Raw genomic sequence first — 19334 nt, forward strand, 5'->3', positions numbered from 1 at the left:
TCATATCTAAATTAAGTATTGCATAATTTACAAACTATTTATATTTAAGAGCAGTTGCAGGTTTTTAAAGGGTCATGACACCCCCCACTTTCGGTTCAGGTCTACCTCAGAATTTTTTTAAAAGATGCATCATAATGGGCGTGGAGCTCCCCGGGGAAAGGGAAGGAGTGGGGGTGGACAGTAGGGGAGAAGAAGGGGAGCGAACAACTGTTGTCGGTTAGCTCACAAAATGAGACACAAACCGTGAGGAGATGCATGATTTTATAGTTTACAAAGTTAAAATGCAAAGAAATAAACAGTAATTTAATGCCCTGCTACATTTGTTATTCATAATTCCATATACAGATAACCACAAATTATATAACTATAAAGAAAATCTATTCATATAAACACTATAAATAAGGACTTCTCCCTCAATCCCCGGGTCTGAATCATAGGTCTGAATGCAGACTCAGTGCAGCAGGTCTCTTGCCCTGTCTATTTTAACCATTAGCCCTGTTGGCAATCAAGAGGATTTAGGCAAACACAGCAGCACGCGATGTGTCTAAATGTGAACGAACTCCAGATAAAAGACAACATCTGCCATTCTCCAATTCTCATACTGCTATCCCAACAAGAATGCTTGCTGCAAACAAACAGTTTTGCTGTATCGGCCCTGACAGCATCGCGGGGAAAAACATGCAACAAACCCTGTGGATCATGGAAACAAACACAAACGAGCCTTCATGAACAGCTAAATACTGTGTGCCGTGGGTCCGTGTCTCACAGCTTGGCACTGGCAGGTCTGCCTTGCCTTCGGAAAGCATGCACAATCATGAAAAATTAAGAAGCAGGCTCTTCTCATAGGATAAGAAAACTTCGCTATTAATAATAATGAGAAACCGCCGCGTCATTTTTGCACTTGCAGTTTTGTGCTACGCCGCCGATTTCGATCCCGCCCCAAAAAATCATTTTAAACCCGGAAGCTGAAATTAGCTGACAAAAGCTCAAAATAATCCAGTTTTCCCCCATAATTGAAGCTAACAGGTGCTAACATTGTCTTAACTGATGCTCAACACACACAAAAAAGTACTCGAGAGTTTGGTGAATCTTTAAGATCATTCAGAATGAATTAACAAATGATTAATAAACTATTGAATTTAACATTTATATATCTTATTATTCAGGCATATAGTGACGGTTACTTTGTGTGTTAATAAATGCTTTAACTCAACTTCATGCAGTTTTGTGATTTAATCTAAAGTGAGGTCTATTCAGGCTTTATAAATTCCTTATAAATGACAATTAAAGGTTTCAAATGAACAATACATCTTTGCAATCTTCTCTAAAAAGTAAAATGACTTTAAACATCGTCTCTATTTGCAAGTTCCTAGATCACGCTTAAAATGTCGAGGGGATAGAGCTTTCTCAGTAGCAGCTCCAAGACTCTGGAACGATCTCCCACTCTTTGTAAGAACAGCTCAAACTTTTGAGTTGTTTCAGAGGTCACTGAAAACACACTTATTTTCTTTAGCTTTTAATCATGTGATATGAGTTTATGTATTTTGGTTTTATGTATATTTTACATGCTTTTTTATTTGATTTTATGTACAGCACTTTGGTAATCCATTGTGATTTGTGAAAGTGCTATAGAAATAAAGTGAGTTGAGTTGAGTTGAGTTAAAGTTTAAACATTGCTGAATAACAGGTATCAAAATATAAGATTAAACTGGTTAAAACAACAACAATATAAAAATTGAACAATATAATAGGATGCAATGTTTAAACTGTACAGTAATTTTATTTTAGATAAGGTTGCAAAGATTTTTTTTAATTTATTACAGTTTCGCTTGTGTATCTTAAAACAAATAGAGTTGAATGTTTATTTTTGTTTATTTTCTTTTTTTTTCCTGTTTAGAATTGAAAGAATTTTCATTAAAACTCTTAAACACTTGGTCTGTTTGCATGCTGTACAATGGGTTTAAAGAGAACATACATGTGGAATAGGGAAAACATGGGGGAAATATTTATGAATTTTTGTTCCTTTTGGTCTCTTTTTTTTTTCAATTCCTTTTGAAAGTCAATGAGTTTACAACACTCACAGTATCCCGATTTGTGAAAATTGAATGTAGTATTTTTAACAAGCCAAACACATTAGTGTTTGAGTAAAGGGTTTTTGATTACGAAACAAATTTCACTCCATAAAAGAAGTATTACAAACATGTTTTTTTTTTTTTTTTAATTCTCCAGTATGGTTTCTAATTACCCCCAGGGCAATTATAACGCAGGGGGCTGTTAATATAAAACTGTTAAGTTTAAAGATTACAAGCTAGTAAGCTCTTAAACAATGACAAAATTTACATCTAGTAAATAAAAGCAAATGCAACATACAGTCTCTCACTTCCACCTAATGGATCAATGATTTTCATGAAATTACTGTGCAGCTTCTCATTAGATCTTTCAACCAATCAATGCCCTATAGAATTTGAAAAGTCCTGCCCCTACAAGATGCCACTGAAATGGGTCAATTCATTCATTCTCCTTCGGCTTAGTCCCTTTTTTTATCAGGGGTCACCAGAGCGGAATGAACCACCAACTATTCTGGCATTTGTTTTATACAGTGAATGTCTATCCAGTTGCAACCCAATACTGGGAAACACCCATACATACGCACATTCACATACACATACACTCATGCACTACGGCCAATTTAGTTAATTCAATTCACCTATAGCGCATGTTTTTGGACTGTGGGGGAAACCGGAGCACCCGGATGAAACCCATGCCAACATGGGGAGAACATGCAAACTCCACACAGAAATACCAACTGGCCCAGACGGGACTTAAACCAGCATATGTGAGGCAACAGTGCTATCCATTGACCCACTGTGCCCCCCGAAATGGGTCACTTGTTCACATTAAAGGCTATTGGTACATTAAAAAGGGGGAGAGGCTACTGTTTTCATGCTTCATTTCACATTACGTCAACACATTGACAAATAACAATAATAAATAAATAAATAAATGAGTAAACAAACAAATAAATTATTAAATAAATAAATAAATGAGTAAACAAACAAATAAATTATTAAATAAATAAATAAATAAATAAATAAATAAATAAATAAATAAATAAATAAATAAATAAATAAATAAATACATCTTTCTCGTTCTCACTCTAGCAACAATAATTATTAGTATTTTTTTATTTATTTTTTTAAGTATTGTTGACCAACGCAGGCTGGCTCTGACAGCTGTGCATAAATCACAGGTCTTTTCCTCAAACACTCCCTTCCTTGAATTCCTCTTTGTTTTCCTAAAAAAAAAAAAGATGGTAAATTTAGGATGCAGGTCGATGTCATCAGTAAGAGATGTTGATTAACGTTTCACTTCGTTCTGTGTTTAAAGCAGTTTAGAGTTTAGTGCCAAGCGCAGAGGTAAGAGATGAGAGATTTCCACAAAGGACAGACAGAGTTTGGCTGCAATATGGGATTGTTTATATAATCAGTTTGTTTTGAAATCCTGGTCCAAACTGTTAGAACTGGACTGCTTTAATCACCGCTGCATTGAAAAAAAAAAAACAGTTGACTAAACATATTCAGTCTTCGGACACCCTGTTGAGGTATTAATTTGTTATTAATGAGGTATTTATTATCTTTTCTTTTTTCCAGGGTGATGTTATAAAAGATACTGTCATGACCACAGTAAACGGTAATTAGGGCATAAAATCAGCCATTTGTCATCTCCGTTTTAAGCATGTTCACTCAACAAGCAGCTGGATGCGTTTCTGAGAGACATAGTTCACCCAAAAAATACAATAATGTCATCATTTACTCAACATGAAGTCATTTCAAACATGTAGGAGATTAAATTTGGTTACAAAAACAAAAATCTGGCTGATCTTTTACTTAATACTGAAGTTCTAGGGTTGTCTAACATTGAAATGACTATACACACTCGCTGTAAATTTTTCTAAAAACTGAACAAAAACTTGAATATATATTCTGTGTCTAGACAAACTTGAAATGAGTTACTGATAACAATCTATATACTGTTGAATACAATAAATCAATGCAATAATTAATTAGCCAGTCTTAAGAAGAAGATTTTAGGAAATGTAGATAATATAAAGTAAAAAATGTATTATTTAATATGAATATTTCTAGCATACAACAGCATTAATATATAAAAATATATTAAAAATATATATTAAAGACAGACAAATAGAACAATATAATAAAAATATATTAAAATTAAAATAAATATATATATATATATATACATGAAATGATGCCCGTAGCCAATTGGGGTGGGGGGTGGGGGGTGGGGGGGGTGGTTGGTCGGTGGGTTCAAACCAAGAGGTCCAGAAATTGTCCTTTAAATTATTTATGTAATTTAATATTATATATATATATATATATATATATATATATATATATATATATATATATATATATATATATATATATATAATATTAATATATTTATATTCAATAAATAAATTTTATAAATTGTAAAAAATTAAAAATTGTAATAAATTGTAATTTTAAATGACTCTGACCAGTAATTCGAATCCCATAGAGCCTTAAAGCCACAATAATGTGATGCGACTCATGACATAACCCACAGAGTGGTAACATTTGAATCTTTGATGTGACATCCATGCTGAGTAACGCTGTGGGTCGAAAAGAGCAAGAAGGCAGAAAAGGCAAGCATGGTCATTATCGCAAAATATTAAACATTTTCCAAAAGCCTACCAAACAGGGTATGGCAAAAGTTACTTCCTTCCTAACAGATGAAAATCTGCCCCTATCCATGAGGTTCTAGGCTAACTGGCCGCATTAGCTGGGACGTTTGTATAAGTATTGACTTTTCCAGTATACATGACGTCCCTTTGCCTACTTTTGACATATTTTTTTTTAAATAACTGTCCGACGAAGGCTTTAATGGCAAGCAGAGTCTTCAGCCGCCAGATGTCACTGCACAGCAAAAGGCGCTAATCCTGTCACATCTTAGTTTTTGAGGCTGTTTGGTCACTTCATTCGTTTTATTCTGATCGGATATAAATCCGATCGCTAAACCCACTTCAGAAGGTGATCTGGGATGATACAGATGATACTGGATAGGTCTAGTAATTTTTTGGACAAAATCATTCATTCATTCATTTTATTGTCGGCTTAGTCCCTTTATTAATCCAAGGTCGCCACAGCGGAATGAGCCGCCAACTTATCCAGCAAGTTTTTACTCAGCGGATGCCCTTCCAGCTGCAACCCATCTCTGGGAAACATCCACACACACATTCACACACACACTTATACACTACGGATAATTTAGCCTACCCAATTCACCTGTACCGCATGTCTTTGGACTGTGGGGGAAACCAGAGCACCCAGAGGAAACCCACGCGAAGGCAGGGAGAACATGCAAACTCCACACAGAAACGTCAACTGAGCCGAGGTTCAAACCAGCGACCCAGCAACCTTCTTGTTGTGAGGCAGCACTACCTACTGCACCACTGCCTCGCCCTGGACAAAATTAATATAAACAAAATAAATAATGACCAGGAGAAAATCTGACCTGCGCCTGAAACACCTGTAGGTGCACTTTTACAGCCAAAATTCTATTAAAAACATAAAACTATGAGCATAAGCATAAAACATGTTCCAACTTTCCAGGCCTGTGACCAGGGGGGTTGGGGTGGTTTGAAAGACACCTCTCACTGACAACAGTCCAGAATTAGGACCGATGAGCTCATTTGTCCTATTTTGACTGCTATGCCATCATAAATAATGAAAATAATCCATCGAAAAAGGCTTTAAGACCAAACGGAATCACTTGCCGGCTGTTGCATGCTACGGTGGGACTATAATCTGATGTAAGAGAGGTCTTCTTTCACTCCTGTATTCTTCTTAAACAGAAAAAACATTTTACAGGTAATTAAATCTAAATCTTCAACCTTATTCCTGAAATAAAAATGAGCAATAAAAAGGTGTGAAGCACCAGAAGCGGACCATATTAAATTAATTTGAATATATTGTGGCTATTGATATTCAGGAATTTTCAAATGTACTTTTTAAACTAAAGAGGCTAGAAAAAATATAATTAATAAATAAATTAATAAATAAATAAATTAATTAATTTTATTTTTTCTAGCCTCTTTAGTTAAAAAAAAAAAGTACATTTGAAAATTTATTAATTAATTAATATTATTATGTTTTAATTATTATTTTTTATTGAAATGGCCAAATTGTGACCAAGGACAGTTGAATGTGCAGGCCAGTTTGTTTTTTGTCTAATAAATGAGAGCAGGCTACAGTTTTTTACTTTAAAATTTTAACAGATTGCTATTTTTCCTAATGATACATGATGTAATAGATTTGTATTTTAAAAATTAGTCTTGTTTTAATTTTTTTAATTGCACTTTTTATGCATATTTTACATCAAAAAGTGTGGTTATGATGACATCTGAGAAGCTAATCCAGCAAAAAAGTCACTAAAATGCAGTTTAAATCTCATAGTTCAACAAAAACTGAGGCGTATAACTGTAAAAAAGTCCACTTATTGAGAAAAAAAGAATCACCCCTTTCACCAGGCTGGCTACGGGCCTGAAAAGTAATGTATGTGAAAGAAAGAGACAGCAATTTTGACCAGGCAAGTGTTTACCCTTTATGATACGGCACATAATCCCACATTCATAATTTCAATGTCCTCTAAAGTAAGCAATATCTTTGTCATTGTATACTGTACTTCCAGCAGATATTGAGAATTCCTATGTCAATGCGTTTATTTGTTGCATCTTACACAGTCTTGTTGAATGCAAAATAAAGCCCTTGTTTACAACCTACTCTGGTCCTTTTTAATATAGAAAGTCTATACTGCTAACTTACATCTAACACACACAGCATTTCTTAATATTAAACAATATAAATACATTAAACCTATAAAACAATCTTTTCTGAATAAAACTAATTAAGCAAAAAAAATAATAATAATAACAAGTAGCTGTATGCAAGCAATTGATTCTGAAGTAAAATAATAAAAATAAAAAATAAAAAAATTAAGTAATTTGTCCTCAGCCAAAACTCTTTGCTCTAGAACAAATAATGGACTGATTAGAGCAAAGATTGCCCATTAGATATATTCAAAACAAATGATATATCATATTAAACTACTATAAAGACACATATCAAAGCCAGTGGTAGATTGCAAAATAAGTGTCTAAGGTAAGGTAATTATCGGTCTCTAAAAATGACTGAAACAAATGGTCATACATGCTCTTCATCTAAAAAAAAAAAAAAAAAAAACATTTAAGTTGCTGTATAAAAGTAAGTTCTGAAGTAATAAATAAATAAATGAATAAAAAAATAATAATTAAAAGTTTAAAAAAACTTTGTTCTCTGCCAAATATGTTTGCTCTAAAACAAATTCTAAACTATTCAGTGCGAAGATCGCACATTAGATATGCTCAAAACAAATCATATATGCATTAAACTACTATAAAGACACACATCAAAGCCAGTGGTAGATTCCAAAAAAAGAGTCTGAGGTTAAGTAGTTATCAGTCTAAAATAACTGAAACAGAATATCAAACATACTCTACCTTAAAAAACAAACAACACATTCAAGTTGCTGTATAAAACCAAATTCTGAAGTAATAAATAAATAAATAAATAAATAAATAAATAAATAAATAATTATTTTTAAAAAATTACAAAACTTTGTCCTCTGCCAAAACTGTTTGCTCTAGAACAAATACTAGACTATTCAGAGTGTCTAAGGTAAGGTAATTATCGGTCTCTAAAAATGACTGAAACAAATGGTCAAACATGCTCTTCATCTAAAAAAACAAAAAACAAAACATATTTAAGTTGCTGTATAAAAGTAAGTTCTGAAGTTATAAATAAATAAATGAATAAAAAAAAATAATAATTAAAAGTTAAAAAAACTTTGTTCTCTGCCAAATATGTTTGCTCTAAAACAAATTCTAAACTACTCAGTGCGAAGATCGCTAATTAGATATACTCGAAACAAATGATATATCATATTAAACTATTATAGAGACACATATCAAAGCCAGTAGTAGATTGCAAAATAAGTGTCTAAGGTAAGGTAATTATTAGTCTCTAAAAAAGACTGAAACAAATGGTCAAACATGCTCTTTATCTAAAAAAATAAATAAATAAATAAACATAAGTTGCTATATAAAAGCTAATTCTGAAGTAATAAATAAATAAATAATTAAAAGTAAAAAAAAAACAAAAAACTTTGTTCTCGGCCAAATATGTTTGCTCTAAAACTAATTCTAAACTACTCAGTGCGAAGATCGCACATTAGATATGCTCAAGACAAATCATATATGTATTAAACTACTATAAAGACACACATCAAAGCCAGTGGTAGATTCCAAAAAAAGAGTCTGAGGTTAAGTAGTTATCAGTCTAAAATAACTGAAACAGAATATCAAACATACTCTACCTTAAAAAACAAACAACACATTTAAGTTGCTGTATAAAACCAAATTCTAAAGTAATTAATAAATAAATAAAAGTTTAAAAAGCCTCGTCGTCTGCCAAAACTGTTTGCTCTAGAACTAATACTAGACTATTCAGAGCAAAGATCGTGCATTAGATATACTCGAAACAAATGATATATCATATTAAACTATTATAGAGACACGCATCAAAGCCAGTGGTAGATTCCAAAATAAGCGTTTAAGGCTGCATTTACACTGCAGATCCTGATGGTCAATTCCGATTTTGTGACTGTAACCGATTTTTTTGATGACCTGCTTACATCATCTTTTAAAAATGACTCGTATTCGATCGTCTGCATTTACACAGCACAAAGCAAATAACCAGGTAAAAAAAAAGAGCAGGCGCTGACTGACAGCTGATAATTAAAGGGTGCTCTTTTCTCTATTCCTGTATGTAATCTGTTCAAAACTTTTAACAAGCTGTTTTACTATCGTTCATGACAGAAAGGTTCTCATTTGTCCATCTTCTTTTAATATATATGCATTTTTAAACCTTTAGGCATCTTAATGTAATGTCCATGACGTGATTTATGTACGTAATGTATGCACTAGTTTTATATTAGTTTATATTGGTTACGTGGCGGACATTGCGCTCTCTTGCTCTGGTTAACAAGCTTAAATACCTGTGCTATATGACAATATAAAAGTTGTTTAAGTCCTCGTGTATGAGATTTAGTGTTTGGGACTCTGCTGTAGTCTGTTCTGAAATGAAAGTGTCAGACTTCACATTATTCGCAATTGGTTTAATGATGCGTGACTCGCATTGACAGGTGAAAATCCGATCTACAAAAATCTACATATGAACAAGGCCTGAATCTGATTCGAGTAAATCGGAATCCATGTGATTTGTTCCTGTTTACACATACATGAGCCATATCTGATCTGTGCCACATGAGAGAAACAAATCGGAATTGAGTCACTTGAACAGTGCAGTGTAAATGCTGCCTACGTTAAGGTAATTCTCGGCCCCTAAAATAAAAGATTATACATATTTTAATGTTCTAGAAACTAAATTCTCGATTATGTTACATAACAACAGTATTATTAGTAAAAACAACCATAAAGAGACCCAAAAAAAAACACTTATAAGCTGTACACCATACCTCAGAAATAAATACCATAGCACGGTAATGTTATGATATTAAGAACAGGGTTAGTTGCCACTTCCTTTTTTCGATGAATATTTCTCAGCGTGGGTCTATTATTTTTGAAAGCAACTGACTGTATAAACATGCACCTCAAGTCTTGACTACAAGAAAGCTATTGAGGAGCTCCTGCCAAGGAAAAACGAGATCCAGCATAAAACCCACAGCTAAAGAAAACAGTCGTGTGTGCATTTGAACTTTGGATTTTAAACCTAAACCTGACTGATATAGTGTCAATGGATTTCTTGCACGCACTGACCATTAGGTTTCATATGACTTCAATGTTTTATCGGGAGCCATGGATATTAAATTTGTTTTTACCTGTAGGCTTATATGTTTAGTTTTTTGGGGAGGGACTATCAAAGTGCAAGTAGCCGCTGACTTGCATTTAATGGATCACCGCAGTTTCAGCTAAAAATGCCCTTTAATTTCCTCCCGGAGGAAAAAAAAAGAAAAAAATCAGCTCTTGAATGAACTGAGAGGGAACAAATTATTAAAGTTCATTTTTGGGTGAACTGCACCTTTAAAGGGAAACAAATAAATAACAAAACATTAAAAAATTAAATAAAGTAAAAAAAATACTTTATCCTCAGCCAAAAGTATTTGGTCTGCAGCAAATAATAGACTATTTAGAGCAAAGATTGCTCATTAGACATACTCAAAACAAATTATACATCATATTAAACTACTGTATAAATGCATATCAAAGCCAGTGATAGATTCCAAAATAAGTGTCTAAGGTTAGGTAGTTCTCGGTCTCAGAATTTCAAACATGCTCTAAATGTACATCTTAAAATTTGATACCTAAATTTGTTTTACCTGTAGGCCTGTATTTTTAGGGTTTTTTGGACTATGAAAGTGCAAGTGGACTTGCATCTAATGGATCACCACAGTTTCAGCTAAAAATGCACTTTAATTTCCTCCTTAAAAATAGATAAATCTCTTGGATGAACTGAAGGCGTAAGAAATTATTAGGGTTCATTCTTGGATGAACTGCCCCTTTAAAAGAGAAAAAAAAATGAATAACAAGACATAAAACATTTAAATAAATAAATAAATAAATACATTTTTAAAAATGTCTTCAGCTAAAACTGCTTAGTCTAGAACAAATTCTAGACTATTCAGAGCAAAGATCACTCATCAGATATCCTGAAAACAAATTATATAACAAATTAAACTATTATAAAAACACACATCAAAGCCAGTAGCAGATTCCAAAATAAGTTTCTAAGGTAAGGTAATTCTCGGTCTCTGAAATAGCTAAAAATGCACTTTAATTATGTCCTAAAGAAAAAAAAAAGTGACCTTTTGGATGAACTGAAGGGGGAGCAAATTATTAGGGTTCATTTTTGAGTGAACTGTCTCTTTAAAAGAGAACAAATAAATAACAAGACAAAAAAAATTAATGAAATAAAATAAAATGTAATAATTTAAAAATGTAAAACTTACAAAACTGTCCTCAGACAAAACTGCTTACTCTAGAACAAATTCTAGACTATTCAGAGCAAAGATTGCTCATTAAATAAACTCAAAACAAATGATATACACCTGTATCATAATAAACTACTATAGAAACACACATCAAAGTCAGTGGTAGATTCCAAAATAAGTGTCAAAGGTAAGGTAGTTCTTGATCTCTAAAACAAATTCAAAACAAATAGTCAAACATGGTCTGAATGCTCCATCTTAAAATAAAATACTTAAACTTGTTTTACCTGTAGGCCTTTATGTGTATTTATTTTTTGGACTATTAAAGTGCAAGTAGCCGCTAATTTGCATCAAATGGGTCAAAACAGTTTTAGCTCAAAATGCACTTTAATTTTCTCCTAAAACAAAAAAAAGCGACCTCTTGGATGAACTGAAGGGGGAGCAAATTATTAGGGTTCATTTTTGAGTGAACTGTCTCTTTAAAAAAATAAAATAAAAATAACAAGACAATAAATAAATAAAATAAAAAAATTTACAAAACTTTGTCCTCAGCCAAAACTGCTTACTCTAGAACAAATACTAGACTATTCAGAGCAAAGATCGCTCATAACATACTCAAAACAAATGATATACACCTGTATCATAATTAAATACTATAGAAACACACAAAGTCAGTGGTAGATTCCAAAATAAGTGTCTAAGGTAAGGTAGTTCTCGATCTCTAAAATAAATTAATAACAGATTATCAAACATGGTCTGAATGCTCCATCTTAAAGCTTAAATTTGTTTTACCTGTAGCCCTATACGTTTAGGGTTTTTTTTTTTTTTTTTTTGGACTATCAAAATGCAAGTAGCCGCTGACTTGTATCTAATGAATCACCGCAGTTTCAGCTAAAATTGCACTTTAATTTCCTCCCAAAGAAGAAAAAAAAATCACCTCTTGGATGAACTGAGGGGGAGCAAATTATTAGGGTTAATTTTTGGGTGAACTGAACCTTTAAAAGAACAAATAAATAACAAGAGATAAAAAACGTGGCTTTATTCGTTACAGCGCTATTTTAAAATCTGGTGTTTTTGTAGAGGTCATCCATCAGTGTGGTGATATGGGAGTGTCGTGATCAAGCAGGGATGAAGCTTAGACTCTTGTGGGTGATTTTGCAGACTCTGTGCCTCCACACACACACATGCACACACTCGGCTGGTGCCAGCAGAAGACTGTGCCAGCGCTGGACTCATAAGCGGATAGTTTGGTGAAGTTGGCTGCAGGATGATGAGTTTTTTTTTCTTTCTTTCTTGAGTGCCTTAGCAGATTTTGTTAAAAAAACAAAAAAAAAAACCTTGAATCAGAGGTAAATTCTCATCAGGCCTTTTTCTTTTTAAGTTTTTGTGCTACAAAAAAGATCTTTATAAAGATTTTTTTTTTATTTTTGTAACTCATAACTTACTCATAACTAACTCATAATTTCATTCAGTGAAAATTCATCTCGTTTGGCATTGAATTTGTTGCTACATATCAGTTTTCGTTATTGGTACTTGAAAAATGTGAAAACAAATTTATTTTAGCTACCTCAATAATTTAGATGTCTATATTTTTTAGTCTATCAATGCAATTTTTATCTTAATTTGTTGATTAGCTTTTGCACAAAACACTTTGAATGGTTAGTGGACAGCTAAATACCTACAAATACCTTAAAAGATTGAATTTCATTAAGTTGAGTGATTTTCTTGGTCATTTTAAAAATTAGTTTACACAGTTTCATTTCAGTTAAAAAAAAGTAATACTTGACCAACCAAGATGTTTGACATGTCTTGATATTTGTGCTTATTTCAGCTACTTATTACATAGTATTGGCCAACATGTAGTTTTTCCGTAATAATAAGCAAAAACTATGCTACAATAATATGCGAGAAATATTGATGTACATGCTTGTGCTTTAAAAAAAAAAAAACATTACGCGTGGTTGGTAGGTTTTGGAGAAAAATAATGTAGCTGAAATAAGGTCCAAAAAACACACTGAATGGGCCTAAACAAGACTTGAGTAACTAATCTTATGGGCTAGAATATTTGCTTCACAATTATGTGAAAATTATTCTGTTCTCTCTTTTAAAGAAAGCATTACAATGATTTACATTTTGTACAGTCTATTTTGGGACACTCTAAGGCCCCGTTTACACTAGTGCGTTTTAGTTTTAAAATGGCGTTTTAGACTGAAAACAATCTGCTGTCTGTTAGGTTGTTAATATCAAAATGAAAATAGCAGTTCCTTATATCATGTTTTCATTTTATTGTTAGGATATAGTGAAACAACATAGCCAGGATGATGTGAATAAGGTTATAAAGTGCACTGTTCCCTTTGAAGATTTACCGACATGTCCTCGGGAGTCTGCTTTCCATATCAAACCTGCGAAGTCTGAACTAACACAGAGAGGATGCAGGACTGAACTGTGAGTTGACTATTTAATATTAAGGAAAAGCTTCAATCAGAGAGGCGAATGTCAGAAGCCCTGCCACCGTTTTAAGATGTCTCTGTTTTCCCCATCAACACTGAGACGGAGCAGCAGCGTTTTAGAATGAAAACAGCCTCTCCAGCGTTTCCAAAACGCTCCGTTTTTGGCGCTCGAAAACTCCGCCCTAGTGTGGACGGATGGCCTAACCGTAGCGAAATTTATGCATTTTCAAACTAAATTAGTGTATTAGTGCATTAGTGTAACTGGGGCCTAAGCATAGTAGTGACAATGGTCATGAATAATTCACACCTGGAGAAACAAAAGACACTCCCCTATTAAAAATAATGAGCTCAGACTGAGAAACTAGACAGTACTGGTTTCATACTGATTACTTTATCAAACAATGTTTGTTTTCAACATGCACTCGCTGCATTTAAAAGTAGACTCATGTTTGTGTGTTTTGTGTTCACAGACTTACAGTGCATTTTACACTCAAAAATAACTCATTGGATGAACTCAATTTAATTGAGGGCAGGAATTCCATCCAATAAATTGGTTTAGCATCAACTAAAAAAACATATTCACACAATTAAATGTAATTGAGTTGACCCAAAATGATTTTATCGAGTTTACATACATTTAACTTTAAATTCTTATCATGTATGTCAATAATGTGTCATACATTTCAAAGTCTCTTAGTTTTATTTGAAGTTATCCTAAATGAACTAAAAGAGCCATTTTTATGCATACAGTACTTAATACTTTACATATACAGTTGATTGAGACGGATCTCAGAACTTATTTTATGACAGTTGTTGCTCAATGAGCAAAGCAACAAACTGCATTTTTACCATTTAAGCTGCCAATACCCATTGCATTGGTGCTGCTGCAAAGTGGTAACCTCAAAACTAAAAGCATTACATGGAAATCTTATAAATCTTTAAACTTAAGAGAAGATTAAACACTAACAAGTCTTTCTATCAAATTTAAACACCTAAGATTACTTTTATCGTCAACATTTCCCTCTCTTAATTCATTTCTGTGCTAAGCATGTAGTTGGACCAACACAATTCCTTCATGTTGTCCCAACAAAAAATGCTTAAGTTAACTTAACGGTTTACAAATTTAAGTGGACTGAACATAAAACAAATAAATTATCCAAAGAAATGACAAGAATTGTGTTGTTTCAGCTCATTTAAGGGTGCTTTCACACCTGCCTTATTTAGTTTGATTGAATCGCACTAGAGTTCGTGTCCCCTTTTGGTGTGGTTCGTTTGGGCAGGTGAGAATGCAGCAATCGTACTCGAGTGCGCACCAAAAGCGTACCGAGACCTGCTTGAAGAGGTGGTCTCGGCACGCTTTCAAACGAACCCTGAAGCGGTTCGTTTGTGAACCCTGGAGCGGTTCGTTTGTGGTGAGAATATGATCGTACTAAAACAGGTCCAACCACAAAAAGTACTGCACGTTTTGGACTAATTCAGCTGCCGTAGGCCGACGCGCTGTGCATTATGGGATATGGAGGAAAAATATTTGTTGACAGCGCTTTACCAACAGAAAGAGAGAGGGCAAAACATTACCTGATGGATCGTTGGTAATATTTCCGCAAGATGACCATGTCGCAGTTTAGCTAAATTAATTCACGTCTCCTCCTGAAGTGACGAGCGATGCATTAAACACTGTTTTCCAGCCGCGGTCGCACTTCATTTTTGTAATGTATAGTTTGTCTAAAGCAGGGATACAATCAGCCAGCGCAGTCGTCCCTCCAGAGTTAAAGGTTTTGTTTACCTGCGGGAGTTCACTGCCATTTTCCCGCAAGTGAATTCTGACCAATCAATAAGCAGTTTAGGAAATATGTTCAACAACATCTGGCCAATGAGAGATGTGGATTTTGTCAGATGACTGCATTTTGGTTCGTTTCAACTGGTTTGGACCAAAGCCAGCAGTGTGTGGTTTGAAAACCCTTGGTCCGGATCAAATGAAGCGAACTACAGATGTGAAAGCACCCTTAAACAGGTAGTTTGAACAAGTAGTGGTAATCATTTTTTTTGAGAGTACTGACGCATTTCTTAAATAAGTTTGCAGAGAGACAAAAAACAACAACAACTCATACACTGTTAATTTTCCTTATTTTACAAAAGCACACACTTTTGTTATTATTGTGGGTGTACACAAAAAAGTAGTCATCTAACAGATTCAACTGATGTATTGCTCTGATCTGTACAATTAAAACTAAAAGTGTAGTTCAAGTTCTTTTTGCCGTTATCAGGAAAAGGCGCCTCAAACCGCGTATACGCGGTTGTCAACCCCTGAGGGTTAATAAGTTCACATTTATTACAAGTCACAAAACTGCCTTCAGGTTTACAGATCCTTAAGTTTATTTATTTTTTAAGTGAATGCATACCTTGACTCTAGGGGTCAAACAACAAAAAATAAGGTCAATAATCTTGGTGTGATTCTGGAGTCGGATCTGAGGTTCAGTAGTCATGTCAAAGCAGTTAGTAAAACAGCATGCCATCATCTCAAAACATTGCAAGAATTAGATGCTTTGCTCTCAGTGCGGACTTGTTCATGCTTTTATCAGCAGCAGGGTGGATTACTGTAATGGGCTGGCCTTCAGTGGCCTTCCAAAAAAGACAGTCAGACAGTTGCCACACATCCAGAACGCTGCGGCCAGGATTCTGACCAGAACCAGAAAATCAGAGCACATCACACCTGTCCTCAGGTCTTTACACTGGCTCCCAGTTACATTAAGAGGAGATTGTGTGTATAAATCACTAAATGGCCTAGGACCTTAATACATTACAGATATGCTCACTGAATTCTGACCCAACAGATCACTCAGATCTTTAGGATCAAGTAAATTAGTAATTCCAAGAGTTCAGTCAAAGCAGGGTAAATCGGCTTTCAGCTACTAACAGCGCCCCCTGCTGCTGGAATCAGCTTCCAGAAATGATCAGATGTGCTCCAACATTAGGCACATTCAAATCAAGACTGAAAACACATCTGTTTAGCTGTGCCTTTACTGTATGAGCACTGTGCTACGTCCCACAGATCACACTTTTATGTCTTTCTTTTCTTTTTTTTTATTCCTTTAAAACCTGTTTTAACACATTTTCATCTGTTTTTAATCAATTTTAATTTCTTGTTTCTTTTATTCTTGTTAATGTAAAGCACTTTGAATTACCATTGTGTATGAAAAGTGCTTTATAAATAATCTTGCCTTGGCTATTTTGTTTTACTTTAATAACCCCAGGGCACAGCATGTGTGAGAAAGTGGTCATTTTTGTTGTTGTTGTTCAGCATTTCCCGAGCAACCAAAATCAAAACAGCCTTTTATTCTCCAGCACTAACCAAGCACCACTAATAACAGCAGCTATTACTGTTAGTAGCTGTTAAAATCATGTTACCACTCTTAAAAATCACTGCAAAGTCTCGAATAAAAGCTTGTGAGCAGGCCCGTGTGTGAAAAGCAGCATTGATCGCTCAATCACACAAGAGGATCATATGGAGTTGTGGAAAAGAGCTCTTTCTGGCTGGGATCTGAGCGGCACTGGAAAGTCCCCTCAGTGGAAAGTCCCTCTCCTAAACTTGACAGATTGTGGATGTGTAGGATCATGAGGGGCCGAGACAGACTTGCCCTTTGGCCAAGAAACACACACTGAATATTACATTACATTAGTCTCCTGTGGACACACACACACATGCACACACACTTTCTTCTCCCTAAAGATCACCGCTAATTGTACCACAACACATGAGAAACCGAGAAAAGAGGAAAAAAGAGAGAAGGGAAGATTTGAAACAACATTTGAGAAACACTGGACACCGGGAGGCAAATATCCTCACACACACACACACACACACACACACACACACACACATACACATATATATATGTATATATATATATATATATATTCTCAAGTTTATCCGCTATGGCTCTGACAGGCAGCATGTGGCGGCAATATGACCAGCAACACCACAGGAAACAGCCATGTAGAGGAAGTGAGCCATTCTCAACAGTATGAACATTGTAAGAAGAGAGGTGAGGAGGTCGACCTTCGGGAAAAACATCTGAGCACAGTACCTCTAATTAATCTTTTAATAAAACTCCTTGAGAAACGAAAAAAATAAAATAAAACAAAGAACTTGCAAATGACTTTTGGTTTGTCTAATGGAAACATGTTTACCTTAGGTTGAATAAAAAAATAAATAAAATTAAATATTACAATTACCGGCCACTTTATTAGGTACACCTGTTCAACTGCTCGTTAACGCAAACTTCTAATCAGCCCATCGCATGGCAGCAACTCAATGCATTTAAGCCTGTGGACATGGTCAAGAAGATCTACTGCAGTTCAAAGCGAGCATCAGAATGGGGAAGAAAGGTGATTTAAGTGACTTTTAATGTGGCATGGTTGTTGGTGCCAGACGGGCTGGTCCGAGAATTTCAGAAACTGCTGATCTACTGGGATTTTCACGCACAACCATCTTTAGGGTTTACAGAGAATGCTCCAAAAAAGAGAAAATATCCAGTGAGCAGTTCTGTGGGTGCAAATACCTTGTTTATGCCAGAGGTCAGAGGAGAATGGCCAGACTGGTTTGAGTTGATAGAAAGGTAACAGTAACTCAAATAACCACTTGCTACAATCAAGGTATGCAGAAGAGCAACTCTGAACGCACAACACGTCCAACCTTGAGGCAGATGGGTTATCGCAGCAGAAAACCACAGCAGGTGCCACTCCTGTCAGCTAAGAACAGAAAACTAAGGTTACAATTTGCATTGGCTTACCAAAGTTGGACAAAAGATGATTGGATAATCGTTGCCTGGTCTGATGAGTCTCAATTTCTGCTGCGACATTCGGATTGTAGGGTCAGAATTTGCCATCAACAACATGAAAGCATGGATTCATCCTGCCTTATATTACCAATTTAGGCTGGTTGTGGTGTAATGGTGTGGGGGATATTTTCTTAGCACACTTTGGGCCCATTAGTTCCAATTGATCATCGTGTCAACGCCACAGCCTACCTGATTATTGTTGCTGAACATGTCCATCACTTTATGACCACAGTGGACCCATCTTCTGATGGCTACTTCCAGAAAGATAACTTGTCGCGTCATAAAGCGTGAATCATCTCAGTCTGCTTTCTTGAACATGACAATGAGTTCACTGTACTCAAATGGCCTCCACAGTCACCAGATCTCAATCCAATAGAGCACCTTTGGAATGTGGTGGAGATTTGCATCATGGTTGCGCAGCCGACAAATTTGCAGCAACTGTGTGATGCTATCATGTCAATATGGAGCAAAATCTCTGAGGATTTTTTCCATTACTTTGTTGAATTTCTGCCATGAGGGATTAAGGCGGTTCTAAAGACAAAAGGGGTCCAAACCGATACTATTAAAATGGCCGGTGAGTGTATATATATATATAAACTCAAGTGGTTTTAAAACTTTGAGTTTTTTCTGTTGAACAGAAATTAAGTTACTTTAAAGAATGCTGAAAACCTGTAACCACTGACATCCTTAACAGGAAAAACAATTACTATTAAAGTCAATGGTTACAGGTTTTCAGCTTTCGTCAAAATGTCTTTATTTGTGTTCAAGAGAAGGAGACAAAAAGGAAGTAAAAGAGGAATGAATAAAGACAAAATAAAGATTTTCAGGTAATCATTGACTCTCACAGTGAAAATGAAAAAATTTTACTGGGTGTGAAAATTTTTTATTATGTACTGGAAGAATTTTAAACTACTACAGAGACGCACATTAAAGCCAGTGGTAGATTCCAAAATAAGTGTCT

The 19334-nt window shown here is 34.7% G+C and overlaps 1 protein-coding gene across 4 annotated transcripts in view; it reads right to left on the minus strand.

Annotated features, from left to right (window-relative positions):
• The window catches only part of efl1 (elongation factor like GTPase 1), a 227931-nt gene that overhangs the window by 88421 nt on the left and 120176 nt on the right, over positions 1-19334 (minus strand). For 2 of the 4 annotated variants that reach the window (XM_087260209.1, XM_087260210.1), the window contains exon 16: positions 3171-3295. The exons of the other annotated variants lie outside the window; for them this stretch is intronic. In XM_087260209.1, coding sequence (XP_087116335.1) covers positions 3189-3295 — 107 coding nt within the window. In that variant the 3' untranslated portion in view covers positions 3171-3188. Of the gene's footprint in view, positions 1-3170; positions 3296-19334 lie in introns of those variants that run through there. 4 annotated transcript variants of the gene reach the window in all.

The sequence above is a fragment of the Danio rerio genome, chromosome 7 (genome assembly GCF_052040795.2).
Source record: "Danio rerio strain M-AB ecotype USA chromosome 7, GRCz13ab, whole genome shotgun sequence".
Taxonomy (NCBI): Eukaryota; Metazoa; Chordata; class Actinopteri; order Cypriniformes; family Danionidae; genus Danio; species Danio rerio.